Source organism: Pinus tabuliformis, chromosome 3_2, assembly GCF_031772625.1.
Source record: "Pinus tabuliformis cultivar Carrire ecotype Pingquan chromosome 3_2, CPIR1, whole genome shotgun sequence".
Classification (NCBI taxonomy): Eukaryota; Viridiplantae; Streptophyta; class Pinopsida; order Pinales; family Pinaceae; genus Pinus; species Pinus tabuliformis.
The window spans coordinates 1193164355-1193185288 of record NC_142302.1 but is presented as its reverse complement, the minus strand read 5'-3'; the positions used below and the strand labels follow the sequence as shown (position 1 = coordinate 1193185288).

At 40.1% G+C, this 20934-nt stretch overlaps 1 protein-coding gene across 1 annotated transcript; it reads right to left on the bottom strand.

The window, feature by feature from the left end:
- Positions 1–390: 390 nt before the first annotated feature.
- LOC149184999 (leucine-rich repeat receptor protein kinase HPCA1-like) lies at positions 391–20169 on the bottom strand. Its single transcript, XM_089415516.1, has 19 exons — positions 20031–20169; positions 19796–19916; positions 19575–19646; positions 19131–19205; positions 18976–19047; positions 18749–18892; positions 18546–18620; positions 18368–18439; positions 10228–10299; positions 10071–10139; positions 9900–9974; positions 9736–9807; positions 8774–9267; positions 8537–8680; positions 8291–8433; positions 6851–7076; positions 6503–6741; positions 6056–6162; positions 391–766 (listed from the first exon to the last, which is right to left on the bottom strand). Exons 1-19 carry the CDS (start codon positions 20122–20124, stop codon positions 391–393), a joined length of 2742 nt encoding a protein of 913 aa, XP_089271642.1. The 5' UTR covers positions 20125–20169.
- Positions 20170–20934: the final 765 nt, after the last annotated feature.

Sequence of the window (20934 nt, the reverse complement as noted above, 5' to 3'; positions counted from 1 at the left end):
GTGAATAACCCTAATATACGAGACTTTAGGGTACATTATGCACACCCTATTGCGCTAAGACACATACTCATAGGAGTGTTGATCCATCCCTTCGTCATATCACAAATTGTGCCATGTGTATGGATGTGGATGTAGTGCAAGTATAGGTATCAGTTGTGCTCAAGTTCCATATCATTATGTGGCAATGATATTTTTGTTATAGGCACAAAGTGTTGTTCATGCTTATCATTGTGTTGGCAAAATATACAACAAATTCTTACACGATTCCTTTGTGCTCAAGTTCCAAGTTCCATATCATTATGTGGCAATAGGGTGTTTCGCAAAGTACTTGCCCAATAGGCTGCTTAACAGACTTGCTATATGTATGTAGCGTATTAATATCAGTTGGGATCAAATATTGGAGTGGGTCACAGAGAATCCGCCGCTGTAATCAAAGGAAATACATGAAGTTACAGACGCATTTGGATGGTGACCTCTCCGTAGAGAAGCTGTTGGAGACTCTTGCTCTGTCTTTGTCGTGGCCTCGTATGGCCTTACCACAGATTCTACTATCGACTCCAGCTCCTTCACCGCATCGCCCATTTTAGGACGATTCACAGCCGAATCCCCAACGCAGCGCAACGATAAGCTTACGAAACTTTGAAGAAGTGTTTGAGAAATTGGAGAATCTTTGAGAAAGGGGTCCAGTATGTGGCGTCGGACGGCATTCACTCCATCGGTATCCATTGCTGTCTTCACCTCTCGGACCAGATATTTTCCACCTTCATGTAAATGTGTTAGAAAACCTGCACAGATGAATCTAGCTAGTAAAGGTTGAACACACAGCTTTGCAGAGCAAAAGCACTAAAAGAAAATCGAAAGAAGAAAATAATGATTCAATTGAAAATTATGTTACAATGCTCATGATATAGCATTACTGGGTGAAGATCCCAAGGTAATGACTATAGTGGTGATCAATGAGAAGACTCAACACCTACAACCAGTTCCGGAGATAACTAGTCAGTTGCGGAGTTAAAGAAGGAGCAAATCAAGGAGTAAATCATGCAAAAGGAATTTTGCATGCAATCTCATGCTCTAACTAAAAGTCCGCATGTAGATGTGTAGTAGTTCCAACATGCAAAAGGAATCTTGCATGCAGTCACATGCTCTAACTAAGAGTCTACATGTAGGTGTGTAGTAGTTCCAACACCCCCCCTGAACACCACTATGGGGAAAAATAGAAAATGGGCCCTGGCAACTAAGGCAAAAGGTCACCCAAAATACAATGCAACTTGTACTAAAATTGAGGAAAGAGGGAAAACCTCATGGGAAAAACCCCCCCTCAAAATACAATGTAATCAAAAGAAAAGAGGAAGAAAAATATTGTTGCTAAGCAACCGTGTCCTTCACTCCAAGACGATCACGCAAAGAGCGGAACTTCTGCTCAGTGAATGTCTTGGTGAAGATGTCTGCAGTCTGTTCTGCTGAAGGACAGAACTGCAGATCAATGACCCGATCATGTACTAAGTCTCTGATGTAGTGCATATGGATCTCTATGTGCTTCGTCCGCTGCCGCTGTACTGGATCCCTGCAAAATTTGAGAGTGCTCTGATTGTCACACCAGATGACAATGGGCTGGTGGAACTGGACGCCCAACTCAGTGAGGAAGTGTTGTAGCCACAGAGCCTGAATGGTGATGTTGACTACTCCTCGGTACTCAGCCTCAGCTGAAGAGAGAGCAATAGCAGCCTGCTTCTTGCTCGACCAACAGATAGGGCCAGATCCTAGACTGAGTGAATATCCGGAGGTGGACTTGCGATCAATGCTGTCTCCCGCCCAATCAGAATCTGTGAAGCCAAGGAGATTCAATGAAGTGCCTGCTGCATAGTGAATCCCGAAGGTGATGGTGCCCTGCACATATCGGAGGATGCGCTTGGCAGCATTCCAGTGTAGCTCATGCGGCTCCTGCATGTATCTGGAAACTGCCCCTACTGCATATGAGAGATCTGGTCTGGAGTGGGTGAGGTACAATAAGCTCCCCACTAGCTGTCGGTAGAGAGTGCTGTCAACTAATGGAGTGTCACCTCCATCCTCAAGGCGGACCCCAGACAGAAAAGGAGTCGGTGCTGGCTTGCAGTCAGTCATGCGAAATCTCTCGAGGAGATCCCGTGCATACTTAGCCTGAGAGAGTTTGATGCCTGTGGCATTCTGGCTGATCTCAAGACCAAGAAAGAAGTGTAATGGACCCATGTCCGTCATCAAGAACCTATCATGCAAGGCCCTCTTGACTGTAGCAATGGCTGAAGCTGAGCTGCCAGTGATTAGGAGATCATCTACATACAAAACTAAGATAAGAAGAGAATCATGTGTCCTAAGCATGTAAACATTCGGATCAGACTTACATCTTTCAAAGTTTTGTGATAAGAGAAAAGAATCCATCTTCGCGTACCAAGCTCTCGGGGCTTGCTTAAGGCCGTAGAGAGATTTCTTCAGTCTGCAGACCAAAGATGAATCCTGAATGAAACCATGTGGCTGCTCCATGTAGATCTCCTCAGATAGGTCTCCGTGAAGAAAGGCATTCTTCACATCCATCTGATGTACTTCCCACCGCTGGGCAGCCGCAATGGCAAGTGTAAGGCGTATGGAATCCATCTTTGCTACTGGAGCAAAGGTCTCGTCATAATCAATGCCATGCACTTGTTGGAAGCCTTTGGCTACTAGCCTTGCTTTCCGTCTGGTGATTTGCCCATCTACAGCACTCTTGGTCCTGTAGACCCATTTGCATCAGACAAGTTTCCTTCCTGAAGGAAGGGGGACCAGATCCCAAGTCTGGTTCTCAAGGAGGGAGTTATACTCCTCCTCCATGGCGGACTCCCACGATGGATGCCCAGCAGCCTCAGCATAAGACTGTGGATCAGAAGACTGAACCAAATGACAATGCCAGGAGGGCGATGGTTCAGTGGCAGTGAGGACAAGAGGAGGCTCAATGAACTCTGAGCTAGTCCTCTGCATATCAGAATTATCCCCCACAAGACCATTTCTAGCAGCTGGTTGGTCTTGTGCATATATCTCACGTAAGCTCCTTGTTCTCTGATTTATAACAGGGGAATATGATTCACTACTGGAAGCCCGATCTGGGCTTGGATGTGGATCATCATTTGCATGCACTAGATTTGTATCTGAAGACTCTGTCTTTGCATCTGCATGCTCTTCCTCGGCATCTGCATGATCTGTATCTGCATCTGAATGCACTGAGTCATCATCTCGGACATGAGGTAGATAAAAAGTGTCTGCATGCGGCGCTTGAGGTGCATGCGAGAGACTTTCCTCAAATCTGACACTTCGCTCAATGATGAGCTTGTCCGTAGAGGGTATCAATAGTCGATATCCCTTCACACCATCAGGGTATCCAACAAAGATGCACTCAATGCTCTGTGGATCAAGAGCTTTCCTCTTTTCAGAGGGGATCCGAGCCCATGCTCGAGAGCCGAAAACACGGAGGTGAGTGACCTCTGGTTTAGTGCCGCTCCAAGCCTCAAAGGGGGTCTGGTCCTTGACAGACCTATGAGGAGATCTGTTCTGGATGTAGTTAGCACAATTAAGTGCTTCGGCCCAAAGCTTATGAGGTAGTGACTTGGCATGCAACATGCAGGAAGCCATCTCTTTGAGAGATCGATTCTTTCTCTCAGCAACTCCGTTCTGCTGCGGAGTGTATGGAACTGTATACTGCAACTGTATGCCGGACTGAAGGCAAAGATTCTGAAGTGCTGTGTTAACATATTCCCCCCCATTGTCTGTACGGAGGGCTTTGATCTTTCTCTCTGACTGTGTCTCAACTAGTGCTTTGAAATCTTCAAAGTGCTCAAAAACTTCAGATTTGTTCCTGAGAAGATACACCCAAGTATACCGTGAGAAGTCATCAATAAATGTAAGCACATACCTTGCTTTGTTGATGGAAGGATGAGGAAAAGGCCCCATGAGATCACTATGGATCAGATCTAGAGGAGATGATGCTCTGTGAGTCTTGCCGGTATCAAACTTTTCTCTGGGATGTTTGCCAAGAACACACCCTTCACAAACTCCTTTGGAGAAACTGATATTTGGCAAGCCTTCCACCATCTCATTCTTGCTTAGCTGCTGCATATACTTGTAATTTAAGTGACCAAACCTCTCGTGCCAAAGCCTACTACTATCATCAGCATGTGTAAGCAATAAGGAGGATTCAGATTCAATAAATTCAGAAAATGTATACAGTCTGGATCCATTGTTTACCTCACCAGTTGCAATTTTGGCATTGCTATGTAGATCATATATGTTCACTGCATCTGGAGTGAATTCCACTCTCTTTCCGGTGCCGGAATGAGTGATCTGATAAACTGAAAGCAGGTTTACCGAAAGTTTTGGAACATGAAGCACATCTTCAAAGCTTCCGTGTAAAAGTTCCACTCTACCTTTTCCGGTGACCTCAATAGGTGAGTCATCTCCCATGAGGATGGGAGGTCCTTTGCATGCATCCAAAGAGGAATATACTTCCTTTGCAGCAGCCATATGATGTGATGCACCAGAATCTATAATCCATGCATCAGGAGAAGAATTAATTGCAACTAAAGCATGAAAATTGTTACCTTTTCCGTGTGGCGGATCCTCAGTTTTCTTCTTGGCGCCCTGAGGGATGTGGTCCCCAAGGTTATGCTTCTGAAGGATTTCTGCCATTTGGTCAATTTGTTTCTTCATGCAAGAGGATTCTGGATGGAATCCTCTTTGACAGTAGGTGCATCTGTTTCCTTTCTTCCCTTTCTCATTTCTCGAGCCGGAGGAGTCATTGAAGGGCTTGGTGTACCCTTCCTTCTTTGGATGGGAATGTGCTTTTCCTTTGTCTTTCTGCTGCTGATTTTTCTGATTTGAATCAGATCTGTGATTTTTATTGTGGCTGCCATCATGCACAGCAAGTGCATGTGCTTTTGGAGGTTTGATTTTCCCCATGCCAATGAGTTTATCTTGCTCAAAAATAAGAGACTCCATAAATTCTTTGAGAGAAGGCATAGTGTAGGATTTACCTGTTGCGAGCCTTACTGAATGAAATGTAGACACAAAGACGGAGTATTCCGGTCCGAGCTTTGACATAATAGAGAGAACTTGGCGACTCTCCTCCTTGGATTTGTCAATTCCACAACCCTTGAGTTGCAGCAATAAATCATTATATTTGGTGAAGAAATCTTGAATTCTGTCATAGTTCCGTGGATCCAATGATAGCAGCTCCACTTCGAGCAGATGTCCTTTCATCTCATCCTGTTTCCCGTAGAGCTCTTCAACCTTTTTCCAAATCTCATTGGGAGTATTGCAGGCAGATAGATGAAACTGCAACTCTGGAGAGATGCACATGCATATGGATCCGTGGGCCTCATCCATACGGTTGAGGTACTTGGATTTCTCTATGGCTGAAGTGGGTTCCACTTCTGTAGCCATGGTAATCCTGTACAACCCTTTATGACGAAGGTATCGAGCCATTTGATCCTTCCATTCATGATAGTTGTACGGTGTTGGGAAACTCCATTTTTCTGTCAATCTTCGATCTCCAAGCTGTAATACTTGCAAAATAAAGTACTGATGCGCCTTTTATCTAGCAACCTGTGGGCTCTGATACCATGTAAATGTGTTAGAAAACCTGCACAGATGAATCTAGCTAGTAAAGGTTGAACACACAGCTTTGCAGAGCAAAAGCACTAAAAGAAAATCGAAAGAAGAAAATAATGATTCAATTGAAAATTATGTTACAATGGTCATGATATAGCATTACTGGGTGAAGATCCCAAGGTAATGACTATAGTGGTGATCAATGAGAAGACTCAACACCTACAACCAGTTCCGGAGATAACTAGTCAGTTGCGGAGTTAAAGAAGGAGCAAATCAAGGAGTAAATCATGCAAAAGGAATTTTGCATGCAATCTCATGCTCTAACTAAAAGTCCGCATGTAGATGTGTAGTAGTTCCAACATGCAAAAGGAATCTTGCATGCAGTCACATGCTCTAACTAAGAGTCTACATGTAGGTGTGTAGTAGTTCCAACACTTCAATGAGGGGATGCTGAGACGTTAGAATTTCCAGTAATACCACACCAAAACTGTATACGTCGCTCTTGTGACTCAGTTGCTGCGTCATGTAATACTCCGGATCCAGGTACCCCTGCCCAACTCATTATTGTTCAGCATTTCACCGTTGAAAGCTAGACGCATTTTATAGTTTCGAATGAAGAGAGATTTTATTTTAAAAAGATTAGTGGTAACAAAATATGAATTAACATTTCCCTAATTCAACCCACTCATTCAAATTACAATGTTTAAAACAATCCATCCATACCAATTAAAGTTATTCACTCAACTAATTTAACTTGTATTCGGATTCACGCAAATACATCCCTAGTTTTCATAGAGTCAAAGTTTCCGTGGAGAGTGTATGGCAGTTGTAACACTTTAGATCTGGAAAAGTTGGAAAGGTAATTTGGAAGTGTGCTGATGATACTTACAATGGTTCCTTTGACTTGAGTCGATACATAACTTTTATCCCCGGTGTTACCAAAAAGTTTGGAAAGTCCGAAGTCGGCTACCTTGGCAACCATATTGTCGTCGAGCAAGATGTTGGAGGACTTCACGTCTCTGTGTATTATGGGGGGATCTGCATGCTCGTGAAGATATGCCAATCCCCTCGCTGCCCCTAATGCGATATTCATCCTCTTGCTCCAATCAAGATGACTTCCGGTTTTGCCTGTTAATTGAATGGACAAAATACTGTTGTTGAATCGCGGCCAATTTCTCTGGTGAGCTAAGCAAATAGACAGGAACCAAAAGAGGATGAGATGTGAGAAGCAAATTACCCGAGAGATTATCTCTCAGCGTTCCATTTGGGATGTAGTCATATACAAGCATTTGCTCCGACCCTTCCTCGAAACAAAATCCAACGAGTCCCACCAGATTCTTATGATGAACGCGAGACAACAGTTCTAGTTCCGTCCTAAATTCTGCAACACCTTGGTTAGACTCTTTCTTCGCCCTTTTCACAGCCACCATCTGTCCGTCATCGAGCAGTATTCCTTTGTACACCTGCATATCCGTACGAAAGTCACATGAATTCAGTGAGTCATCAGATACTCAATAGAAAATAGTTTAATGATTCGATGCAGAGATACTTCGCCATAACTAAAATTAAAGATATTTAACAAGGTTGAAATCTTATTTATATACATAATAATAATAATTTTTACCATCCATCACTAATAATAACCATCTTATTTATTAAGTTAAAAATTATATTTATCATTTTTTTCAAGATTGTTAGTCTAATTCGTGGAGGAAAATGTTTTTTTCACTACATTTTTCTGGTTATTTTTAATCAAAATTTGGAATTTCAGTTGTTTACTGGTTATTTTTAACCAAAATTAGACTATACTTAATCTTAAATATTAAAAATATTAACATATAAGTATATTTTTTTTACTTGAAGTTTTGATTATACTTTGTACAGTTTAAATTTTTGAAATTACCTAATTTTAAATATTTTATAAAATTATAAATTTAATTATATTAAGTCTTTTTTATATTGAAAATTAGTCTATTTTTAAACATTTATTTATTAAAATAAATATTTATTTTTCTTATTTATAAGCCAATAAAATATATTTAAAATCAAAACCAAAATGTGATGTCAATAATTGAAAATTTAAAATAAATATCATAGATAAATCCATTTAAATTCATCCTCTATTATAGTCGATCGATTAGGCATTGGTAATTTTAAGCCTCTGCTTTCTTCATAAATTCATATCATTACTTCACAAATCCATATCATCTGGAGTCCCAATCCCCTGTTTCCTCAGTTAAACCAATCAGAAATGACTCCAATCCCCTGTTACCCCACTTAAACTAATCAGAAATTTTACAGAGTATCCCCTGTTTCCCAGTTAAACTGATCAAAATTTATGGAGTCAGAGGCTGCAATATTAAATTAGTATACATTTCATCCTAATCAAAGTCGGTAGTAGATTTGGGGTTGGTATTTTTTCACCCCTTTCATCACTTCACAAATCTAAACTCTTTTTGAGTCACAAATGACAATCCCCTGTTTTCCATCAGTTTAACAAATTGAAATTATGCATGGTCCTAAATATAATTGATCTGCATTGAGTGGTTTCATTCATGTCGGGAGAGGAGCTAGTTGATGGCGTGACTGTTTATCGCTCTCAGTTATCCGAGATTAAGGTTAGAGCTTGTTTTTTACTCTACAAATTAGCTTATATGACACTATTACACTTTTATACCTTGCCATACCCTCCTGAGCCAATCTCGTTATCCCTCGAGAAATTGTTGGTGGCCATTTTCAGTGTTTGAAACGAGAAAACTCTGATAGTTTTGTGTTTGGAAGAATCTCCACTATGGTGACTGCTTGCTGCATTCCAAGAAGCTGAAGAAAAGCTAACAGAAATTAGTTTCTGTTTCCAACACCAATTTACATATGTAAAAAGCAGAAGCAGATTCTCAGATTCTCCAAGAATAGGATCTCATACCGAATGGGTTTGATAATTCAATGGCCTTTGCTGCTTTCTTCCTTTGCCATAACGCGTAAATGCCTACGACGATGATGGCACAGATCAACACTGCTGCACCAACTGCTATTCCAATTATTGCCCGTGTATTTAAAGACCTCGACCCTTCTGAAATCAAACAGCCAGCAAAATAGTTCATACATACGTACACTACACTTGTCCAAAACCTGAACTAAGAGTAAAGTTACAGTTCCTCACCTCTTAGAAATATGTAAGACGATGGTATGAAATAATAACTTCCAAATTCCTCAGGCGGTCTGTATCTTTGATTGCTTAAAGAATAACCAAGATTTATGATTTCCGATGGCTCAAAAGACTTCCTTCCGGACGGTGGAAAAAGCCGGGCTACTATATTCAGATACATGTTGGCATCAAACCGCATGCAACAGAGATATACTGACCCCTTTGTCAAGTTTAATTGCGTCCATAGAGATTTCTCTAGCTTTTGGAATCTGTTAATATTCGTCAAATTTGAAAAGGAGGGAGCTCTTAAGACAATGGTGCCGACATATGGTATTGCACACTGACAACTCTGAGGATCAACTTTCTCTGAATCTTCAGTACAGTTGGTATCGTTTCCGCAATGCGCCATATCCGTGTGGTAGGACGTGTCTTGAGCATCGTCATCAGGGCGGCATATGGGGCTATTTGGTATGAATGTTTGGGAATCACAAACTGGGTTACCTTCAAGTCTGCATGTCCAAAAAAAAAAAAAAAAACAGATATTTACAAAAACAGATATTTACATTAATGAAATTGAAGGTGTACAACTTTGGAATAGAAGTGGATTAATATAGCATCATTTAATTGTCAGAAAGTTTCACATATCCAAAGTTTGTTTTCCCTCTTCCTAGTCCTATAGATACTAGAAGGTTTCCCATACATATAAATGAATCAGAAATCCACATGAATCAGTTTAGAGGGTTATCATGGAAATCCATACGCCCAAGTCTTGGTAAGGTTTTTCCCCAATGGAACATCCGTGATGTTGTTGTATCGAAGGTCTATCAATTGGAGCTGCTGACTGACACTTCCAAAATTGAGAGAGGCCCGTCTATAGAATTATTGGAGAGAATCCTACGCCATTGGAAAACGAAGATCACTGAACGTCCAAGTCTCATCTTTCAACAATGTAACGAGAAAATATGAAATACACTTACACTGTCTCAAGTTGCGGTGAGCTAAAAACTTCAGAAGGAAGCTGCCCATTCAAATTACTGTTTTCTATCACACTACAGAACAGGGCAAAGGGAAAGGAAAAAGCAGTTAGTTCGAAAGATAGTAAAGCTTAATTTATGTTGTATTTCAAACCCCTTGAACTTACATGGTGGTCAAAGATGCGAGAACAGATAACCAGGTGGGCACATCCGAGATCTCGAATGAATTGTTACTCAAGTCCCTATAAAAGCAAATACCGTACACATGAATATTGGAAGTCTTAACTTGATAAAATCAATTCGAGATCTTTTGAGCAGAGTTTGAGCCTTCTACTTACAAGTACTGAAGATCTTTCATCAAAGATAAGTCAGGTATATAACCGTTGAGCTGATTATTTGATAGATGCCTGAAAAATGCAGAGAGTCAGTGAATTCTTTTGGTCAATAACTATGATCTAACATCTCTGAACAGGCGCAATACATCGTTGATCTTACAATTCATTAATATTTTCCAAGCGTGCGATGTCGGACGGAATTGGGCCTTCCAAAGAGTTTCGATCGAGCCTCCTGTTAATCATAAAGCACGATTTAATAGATGGCCTGTCAAGATATTGAGAACTAAGCAGCAAAAATATTGCTGTAGTATTTTAGATTATGAGAGTAAAAGAACATCGTTACATTGGACAACCCTGCATATGAATACGTTTCACATCTTACATTCCCTGCTTATGAACACTCTTGATATTTGATATTCGACAGAAAAGCGATAGATACTCTTAGATATTTCAGATTCGACAGAAAAGCTATGGACACTTGTCCTATTCTTAGAAAATATTAATTAAAACAGTAATGATTAGATTTCCTAAACCTCACACATCCCTAATTATTCAGGCCCCTCTACGCACATCACATGAAAGTATATTTCACTTGCAATTGCAAACTCCCAGTTATGACATCATGAGAAAGTATATTTCACTTGCAGTCGTAAACTCCTAGCTACGATACCATATCAAGAAATAAGCAACAGAATTGCCACCGGGTTGCGTACTCTTAACAAAGTTTGTCTTAATTTTCACATGATATCCATAACCACATTTTTCTTTTTCTTTTTTAATGTTGAATCATGTTGAAAATATAATTTCAACTGTGCAACAGTTGAGCCATGCGGCAGCATGAAGACAATAACCGAGCCCTTCACCAAGGATCGGGAGGCATAAACACTCCAACATTATGAGAAAAACCAAATCGCAGGCTTAAAGATCCGCCTTAACCTCAGCCGTCAGATCTAACCGATCAACGGTCCAGATCGCGTCGGCGTATTGGCAAGTCGGCATATCGGCGGGTTGGAGCATCGGAGGCAGGCAGCGGCAGCGATATGAAATATCGCCGACGAGTGATCGCCGATATCGCATCGGCGAAGTCGAAGTGAAGGACTTATAAAGAAGCTTTTGTGTTTGCGATGAGCGATCGCCGATATTGCTATCGGCACATCGCTATCGGCAATGTCATAGGGTCGGGGCCTTTAACATGAGTTATGTTGCGATGCGATGGAGCGGACCCGACAACATTATAAATAGTTTTTAATAAATTTTCAAGTCCGCGCTCAGGGCATTTTCAATGTATTTTATGTATTTTCGAAATATAGGGAAAAGCAAAGGATCGGCCCATAGTGCGAGTGGCATATCGAAATCGGGGAAACCATGGGTTCACAACCTTTTTATATATGAGCGCTATGCGATGAAGCACGGACCCGATGGCTTCCCAAAACCAAATTGTATAATGTTTGAAATCCACCCAAAGGCAAATTATTTGTATTTTTGCAGCGTTTATGTATGTTTTCAAATATATGGAGAAACAGAGATTTGGCGCGGAGGAGTTAAAGTGAGCATGGAACAGTACAACGTAGCAGGTAGAAGCTTTCAATTTACAGCATGGCCGAGAAGGAAGCAGGTTGCGTTCAAGCTCCTGCACATTGAATTCCCAGCGACCACAGTTAATGCTCAATTCAGCCGAGGACGAGGAGGACAGCCTCGAACAGTTCCCAGTATGGGACTCCATTTTTGTTCATTAAAACCATTCAGATTTTGAATGTAATCATAGTTGATGTCGTGTTGAGGAAGACTGAAGAGGTGTGTGTGTGTGTGAGTAGAAGCGCAGCAGCGCAAGTGTATGTTTGTAATACGCAGCAGCGTAGAATGAGTTCGAATTTGAATGAATAGAGTTGAACTGTTTTGTAAATCCCTCTGAACAGCAGAGGAAGAATATTGTATCAAGCTTTTCATTTTAATGAATACAGATCCTAGTTTATGGGTGTAATATTCTGTTCTGGTAAATAATTTTTAGCTTTCCGCTGTGTGAAAATCCTGGAGAGAAACAGAGCTTTGTTCTCTGTGTGCATTTTATATTGTGTTTTTGGGATTTTGACAGAAATATACCCAACAGTGGTATCGGAGCTAATCCAGGCTCTTTGAAGCAGTCAAAGAAGCTGAAGGAAAGACTTTTGCTGTAGCACCTTCTCTAGCAGAGTGAAGTTCAGCAAAAGAATCCAAGTTAAAAGAGAAAGAAGGGCAGGCACCAGCACCAGCAATAGTATGGGTATGCAGCTCCCACTATTCGATGGCAAAAATTATGACTATTGGGCAATAACAATGAAAGCCCTCTTTGCTTCCCAAGACTTATGGGAAATTATTGAGGATGGTTTTGAACAACCAGCAGATGAAAATGAGTTTAATGCATTAACTCAGGGAGAGAAGGATCTGTTGAAAAGCCACAAGAAGAAGGACTCAAAAGCCCTCTTCTTCTTGTATCAAGCAGTGCATGGAAGTGTGTTTCCAAGGTTAGCAGCAGCTAAGACATCCAAAGAAGCATGGCAAACTCTCAAAACAGCCTATCAAGGAATGGAGAAAGTGAAGACAGCAAAACTACAATTGCTGAGAAAAGATTTTGAGAATCTGTGCATGAAGGAGTCAGATAGTATTGACTCATTCTTCACTCAAGTAATTGGCCTGGTTACACAAATAAGATCTCATGGAGAGATGCTTGAAGAAAGGAGGATTGTGGAGAAAATATTGAGGGTCTTACCCTCAAAGTTTGATGCGATTGTCACCACCATAGAAGAGACAAAGGATCTCTCAAACTTCTCCGTTGATGAGCTTCATGCATCACTGATAACACATGAGCAGAGGTTGAGTAGAAATGAAAACTCATCTCTTGAGCAAGCCTTCAAGACCCAGATGTCCTTTGGAAGAGGAAGAGGTCAAGGAAGAGGAAACAAGAGAGGAAGAGGCAGAAGCCAGAACAGAGGTGGAAAGAACAGTCCAGCAAATACTCAAGGAAGAGGCAGCAATCCAAATCAGAACCAAGGCCAAGGCAGCAGCCAACAAGGAGGACAACATCATGCTCAAGGACAAAGGTATGAAAAATCCAATGTCCAATGCTATTACTGTAAAAAATATGGGCATTATGCCAGTGAGTGTAGGAAAAAGCAGCATGATATGAGTAATAGACAAAATGCAAATGTCACTAGAGAAAATGTCAGCCAAGATAATGTGCTGTTAGCTTGTAATATGGCTGAAACAAATAGTGAAGATATTTGGTTTTTAGACTCAGGTTGTAGCAACCATATGACAGGGAACTTAGCCCTGTTTTCTGCTTTAGATCAAAGTGTGAAGTCACAAGTCACACTAGGAACTGATAGTAAAGTGTCTGTTATGGGAAAAGGAGAGGTAAAAATATTTACAAAGCAAGGAGAAAAGAAAACCATAGCAGATGTTTACTATGTCCCCGGAATGAGATGTAACCTCTTGAGTATTGGACAGCTTGTCCAAAAGGGTTACAATGTTTACTTTGTAAATGATGTGTGCACCATCATGGATATACCACCCAGCAAAAGATGTATTGCTGAAGTGAAGATGACAAGGAATAGGATGTTCCCTCTTCGGATCAGGGCAGACTTGAAGAACAAGAAGGAAATGGCAGCAGTCACCCAAGAGGCCTTCCAAAGCGTGCCAAAGGATGAAAATTGGTTATGGCACTTGAGATTCGGGCATCTAAATTTTGGAGGTCTAAACCTATTAAGCAGAAAAGGAATGGTAAGAGGATTACCATTGATAGAGACGCCGGACAGCCTTTGTGAAGGTTGTATATTGGGCAAACAACATAGAGAGAGTTTTTCATCAGGGAAAAGTATAAGGGCAAAGGCACCCTTAGAGATTATCCACTCAGATTTGTGTGGACCAATGCAAGCTCCATCATTAGCTGGCAGCCTATATTTCTTGACATTCATTGATGATTTTACAAGAAAGACTTGGATATATTTCCTCAAGAACAAAAGTGAAGTCTTTGAGAAATTCCAAAACTTCAAAACACTTGTGGAGAACCAAAGCGGACTGCACATAAAAGTTTTCAGAACTGATAGAGGAGGTGAGTATATCTCCAAAGAATTCCTGCGGTTTTGCAGAGAAAATGGAATTCATAAACAGTTTACAACTCGGTACACCCCACAGCAAAATGGAGTTGCTGAAAGGAAGAACAGAACCATTATGGATATGGCGAGGAGCATGTTGAAGGCAAAGCATTTGCCAAATGAGTATTGGGTTGAAGCTGTACATTGTGCAGTTTATATCTTGAATAGGTGTCCTACAAAAGCAGTCATGAACAAAGTGCCAGAAGAGGCATGGAGTGGGAGAAAGCAAGGAGTCACCCACATGAGAGTTTTTGGATGTGTGGCCTACGCACACATACCAGATCAGCTAAGGAGGAAGTTGGACAGCAAAGGGGAGAAATGTATTTTCATTGGATACAGTGAGGAATCCAAAGCCTACAGGTTGTATATCCCATCTACCAAGAAGTTTTTTGTCAGCAAAGATGTTCAATTCATTGAAGAGGAAGCTTGGGATGGAAGCATAGAGAAAACAGTGAATGTTAAAAACTGTTTGTCTCATGATGAAGATGAAGAGGAGGTGGCTGAAATGAATCCCCAAACAGCAGCACCAACACAAGAACAGCAAGGTACACCATTGAGGATAAATGAAAGTGCTTCTCCAAGCACACCACAAGGAGGAAATTCAAGTGCATCCTCAAGCACTTGCAGACCAAGTGAAAGAGGTAAAAAGTTCAGAAACTTAAGTGACATTTATAATGAAGGAATGAATTCCTTATTTGCCTTGTATTGTCATGTTGATGATCCTATTCATTTCGAAAATGCAATTAAAGATAAGAAATGGATAGAAGCTATGGATGAGGAGATGAATGCCATAGAAAGAAACAAGACATGGGATTTGGTAGAGCTACCAAAAGGTAAAGAAGTTATTGGAGTCAAATGGGTCTATAAGACCAAATGCAATGCTGAAGGCAAGATAGAAAGACACAAGGCAAGGCTTGTTGTCAAAGGGTACAAGCAGCAATATGGGAGAGATTACGAAGAGACTTTCGCATCGGTTGCAAGAATGGAAACCGTGAGAACAGTGCTGTCCATAGCAGCTCAAAACAAATGGAAAGTCTACCAAATGGATGTGAAATCAGCATTCCTAAATGGAGTGTTAATGGAAGAGGTTTATGTGGAACAGCCTCTCGGATATGAGAAGAAAGGTGAAGAGCACAAAGTGTGCAAATTGAAGAAAGCTCTTTATGGGCTGAAGCAAGCGCCAAGAGCATGGTACAGCAGGATAGATTCATATCTATTGGATAATGAATTCGACAAGTGTGAAGGAGAACCCACAGTCTACATCAAAGAAAAAGATGGTAAAATTTTGATTGTTGTCTTGTATGTTGATGATGTTATTTTCACTAGAAATGATATTTATCTTATTGAGAATTTTAAATCAGTCATGAAGAATGAATTTGAAATGACTGACATGGGTTTCTTGAGATACTTCTTAGGCATAGAAGTAGATCAAAATGAAAAAGGAATTTTTATATCTCAAGCAAGATATGTAAATCAAGTTTTGGGCAGATTTAAGATGGAAGAATGCAAGGCAGCAATCACTCTCACAGTAATGGGATTAAAGCTCAGCAGAGAGGACAGCAACAAGGATTTTGATCCTAGCTTATATAAAAGCATTGTGGGCAGCCTTATGTATTTAACAGCAACTAGGCCTGATTTAATGTATGCTGTTAGTTTGACTTCCAGATTTATGGAGAGGTCGAAGGAGGCACATTGGCAGGCAACAAAGAGAATTTTGAGGTATGTCAAAGGCACCAAAATGTTTGGAATTTTATATCATGCCTCAGAACATTCAGATTTGGTTGGATACACTGACAGTGATTGGGCTGGAAGTGTAGATGATCGGAAGAGCACTTCCGGTTATGTTTTTCATATGGGTTCAGGAGCCATCTCATGGGCTTCTAAGAAGCAGTCCATTGTAGCATTGTCTACAGCAGAGGCTGAATATGTGGCAGCTACAGCAGCAGCATGTCAAGCAGTGTGGATGAGGAGAATGTTGAGAAGCTTAGGCCAAGAGCAGGCAAAAGCGACAGTGATCTTTTGTGACAATAGCTCAGCTATTGCATTGTCAAAGAATTCAGTGTTTCATAAGAGAACGAAACACATTGATACAAGGTTTCACTACATCAGAGAATTGGTGATTAATGGAGAAATTGTCCTAGAACATTGCAGGACTCAAGAACAGGTTGCGGACATCTTGACAAAGCCGCTGGATCAGAGAAGCTTTGAATTTTTGAGGAAGTGTTTGGGTATGATTGAATGCCCAACAGTTGAAATTAAAGGGGAGTGTTGAAAATATAATTTCAACTGTGCAATAGTTGAGCCATGCGGCAGCATGAAGACAATAACCGAGCCCTTCACCAAGGATCGGGAGGCATAAACACTCCAACATTATGAGAAAAACCAAATCGCAGGCTTAAAGATCCGCTTTAACCTCAGCCGTCAGATCTAACCGATCAACGGTCCAGATCGCGTCGGCGTATTGGCAAGTCGGCATATCGGCGGGTTGGAGCATCGGAGGCAGGCAGCGGCAGCGATATGAAATATCGCCGACGAGCGATCGCCGATATCGCATCGGCGAAGTCGAAGTGAAGGACTTATAAAGAAGCTTTTGTGTTTGCGATGAGCGATCGCCGATATTGCTATCGGCACATCGCTATCGGCAATGTCATAGGGTCGGGACCTTTAACATGAGTTATGTAGCGATGCGATGGAGCGGACCCGACAACATTATAAATAGTTTTTTAATAAATTTTCAAGTCCGCGTTCAGGGCATTTTCAATGTATTTTATGTATTTTCGAAATATAAGGAAAAGCAAAGGATCGGCCCATAGTGCAAGTGGCATATCGAAATCGGAGAAACCATGGGTTCACAACCGTTTTATATATGAGCGCTATGCGATGAAGCACGGACCCGATGGCTCCCCAAAACCAAATTGTATAATGTTTGAAATCCACCCAAAGGCAAATTATTTGTATTTTTGCAGCGTTTATGTATGTTTTCAAATATATATGGAGAAGTAGAGTTTTGGCGTGGAGGAGTTAAAGTGAGCATGGAACAGTACAACGTAGCAGGTAGAAGCTTTCAATTTTCAGCATGGCCGAGAAGGAAGCAGGTTGCGTTCAAGCTCCTGCACATTGAATTCCCAGCGACCACAGTTAATGCTCAATTCAGCCGAGGACGAGGAGGACAGCCTCGAACAGTTCCCAGTATGGGACTCCATTTTTGTTCATTAAAACCATTCAGATTTTGAATGTAAATATAGTTGATGTCGTGTTGAGGAAGACTGTAGAGGTGTGTGTGTGTGAGTAGAAGCGCAGCAGCGCAAGTGTATGTTTGTAATACGCAGCAGCGTAGAATGAGTTTGAATTTGAATGAATAGAGTTGAACTGTTTTGTAAATCCCTCTGAACAGCAGAGGAAGAATATTGTATCAAGCTTTTCATTTTAATGAATACAGATCCTAGTTTATGGGTGTAATATTCTGTTCTGGTAAATAATTTTTATTGCTTTCCGCTGTGTGAAAATCCTGGAGAGAAACAGAGCTTTGTTCTCTGTGTGCATTTTATATTGTGTTTTTGGGATTTTGACAGAAATATACCCAACAAATCAGTGATTTGTTGGGTAATTTGAGCCAAGGTTAAGATCAAATTTAACTGTGGTTGCTATAAAGTCAAGAGTATATCCAGCTACTAACACCAAGAAACTCGAAGCCAAAAATATCAGAAATTTATGACTTAGCAAGAGTCGAGATCCCAGGAGGGTGGGGGAGCCTACTCCTTGAGCCTTATCACATGGGGCCAAAGATGCCCCATGGAAATTGAAACAAGGTAAAAGTCACCACTTTTCCCTTTTTTTCTTTTTCTACCATGGTGAATGGGTAACTACTGTCATTATAATACCAGGAGAATATCCAATGACTAGGGAGACCAAATATACCAAGAATTTATAATTCTATAAGAGCTGAGACTCCAGGTGGGTGGGGCAGTCTTCTCCAGCAAAAAATGTTCCATAAAATTTGAAACCAAATAGAAAAATGACATCCCAAACCACTCAGACATCCTATAAAAAAAACATTAAAAAAACAAATATAATTGTAAATATTAAACTTTATTTCCAACATGATCACCAAAGAGTGGTTGGGGACTTGTGTATTTTGAAATGCAATGGAAATAGATATGGGAGACTCACAGGACAGTCAAGGATGATACAGTCACAATAGTTGAGGGGAACTTTCCTGTGAACGAATTGTCATCAAATAACCTGCAAACACACAGTGTAGTGGCTTTAGGTTGAGAATATAATTTGATCAAAATAGTTTATCATGAATTGAATCAAATCCTTAGAATATAATGAATACGGCACTTACACATGTTTTAAGGTCATATTCTCGTGAAAAACCTCCGGTGGAATCGATCCACTCAAATTGTTTTTATTGAAATGGCTTGAAGCATCAACAACATAACCACAAGTTGAAGGTAACAAGGTATAAAGTGCATATTCCTTTACGCAGGTAAAAGTTATCCCAAATAAAAATGTAATACTTATCCCAAATAAAAATGTAATACTTACAAGTGACGGCAATTCACAAGCTCTTTCAGCTCGACAGGCAATTCTCCACCGATGGTATTGTTGGACAAATCGAATAAGTAGAGATTCGTAAGATTACACAAAGATGGAGGAATACCTCCTGATAAATCATTTGAATTCATGTCCCTACCAAAATCAACGATGATTCACAACGTCACAAAGTGTACTTGTGCATAGAAAAAAAGGGTTTTTTGGGAGTATTTTCTTACAGAGTAACCAGTCTGTGCAGTTTACCCAGCTCCTTTGGAATGCGCCCAGAAAACCTACACCCCGTCAATATTCTAAAACGAGCTAAAAATTAGTCGATTGTAAAGAATTCGAACAAGAATACCAACGATTGAATTACAAGGTTCAAAATGCTTACAACGTGTGAAGGTATTGTAAATCACCCAAAGTACTTGGAATCAATCCTGTCAGGCCTGGATTGTATGATAGATCCCTGCAATGATGACTTTGTTCAGTCAATCTACTTATTATACCCTCTTATTTACCATGCAAACCCAAGAGGTAATTTTTGTTAATACTATTCGAATTGCATTTAAAGAAGGAAGATGCTCTGTTTAGAGGGTAACCCTGGAAGATCCATCTCCACTACACTGTGTATTCAAATGTTGGATAAAGTTTACACGGTGCATTGACGGCATTAAATAGAAAGATTATTGCACCCAAGTAAACAAATCTCCGACATACACATGGGGGAGTTCAGCCAAATGAACTTTACTGAGTAACCTCAATATTCATTGGAGAAATGAGTTTAGACAGTATCTACTCTGTGGTACCCTTGCAATTACTTCATCAATCAACTTACAGAACTTGTAGTGCTGAAAGCCGCCCAATATCAATTGGCAATTGTCCATTGAGATTCATTGAAGAGAGCGTCCTGTAAAATTTTATCCATGGGAATATTCAGTTAGAAGGAACTCCCAACGTTTTCTGTAGAGCTCAAGAAAATTCCATAAACGGCATGGATATTCATTTAGTAGACAAGATGTTGTCATGATTTGAAGACAAGATGCACAAAATACTTACAGTGAAGTAATTCGGTTACCGATGCAAGAAACGCCATCCCATTTTAAACCACACGGATCTCCGCCTTTCCATTTCGACAGTGGGTTTCCCAATTGCATTTTTATCGACAACAGTGTGTCCACTGAACACATTGAAATGCATAATTACCCACTTATTTCAACATTAACACTGTTAAAATTTCTAACGAGTAAATCTACTTATTAGGTGCCCATTGACCAATATCGATAGAGCTCACCATCTCCTGTATCTGTGAATCCTGCAGTAATCACAAAAGAAAAAAGCAAAGGCATGTTGAGGAGGAGCAAAACAGAAGCAGAGCGGCGAGACATGGCTGACGCAGATACAGTGAAACAATTAAAACAGAAACACGAAACATATCAGAGATACACGAAACATATCAGAGATCATATATATATAGATATAGATATTTTTGAGCTTTATGTCATGTTGCGCTAATTTCCGCATCGTTCGTTCATGTCATTGACACAGGTTTACCATTGTAGTCTAAGAGAGTTAAATATGTTTAAGAGTTAATGAGATCGTGTCATCTATGGTATGACTATGTAATAAAAATTGTTTATAAATTTGAAGAATTCCATTGCAAAGTGTTAAATTTGCTACATTGGTTAAGGTGAATGAAGATATATTTTAAGGGTGATTTTAAACGTAAAGGTTAGCATATTTTTGGATCAATAATTTAAAATTAAAGTTGTATTATTTAATTTTGGTTCGAATGGGAAGCTTGTTGCAAGGAAAAAAGAAACATATTTAAGCTATAAATTAAATTTAAGGAAACATATTTAAGTTATAAATTAACAAGTTTAATGGCATTGATTTTGAGTTGTGGAAGGGATTTTTTTATAGATTAAGATCTATGGGTGCACTATCTCAACCAAAATTGGTATGAAAGACAAAAATTATGTGTTGATGAAAAGAAAGGCTAGAAACTTTGTTAGGTTGTGCTTGTCCAATTCATAATTATTGAACATTTGTGCCCTCGTTAATAAATTTATTATAAAAAGTTGTTTTTCTTAAAAATGAGTAATGGTGATTACATAGTTGCTCACTTGAATGTATTTAGTATTATTGTGGCCTAGTTGATTTTAGTTAGAGGGAAGATGGTTGAGAAGGACCAGTGA

What these genes read in the sequence shown, in the direction of transcription:
- LOC149184999 (XM_089415516.1), bottom strand. Translation starts at nt 20,124, where the DNA reads ATGTCTCGCCGCTCTGCTTCTGTTTTGCTCCTCCTCAACATGCCTTTG. An exon ending in AATATGACCTTAAAACATGT is followed by an intron (nt 18,440 to 18,545) that starts GTAAGTGCCGTA and finishes GTGTGTTTGCAG; the next exon opens with GTTATTTGATGACAATTCGT. An exon ending in TCACCGCAACTTGAGACAGT is followed by an intron (nt 9,268 to 9,735) that starts GTAAGTGTATTT and finishes TTGGACATGCAG; the next exon opens with ACTTGAAGGTAACCCAGTTT.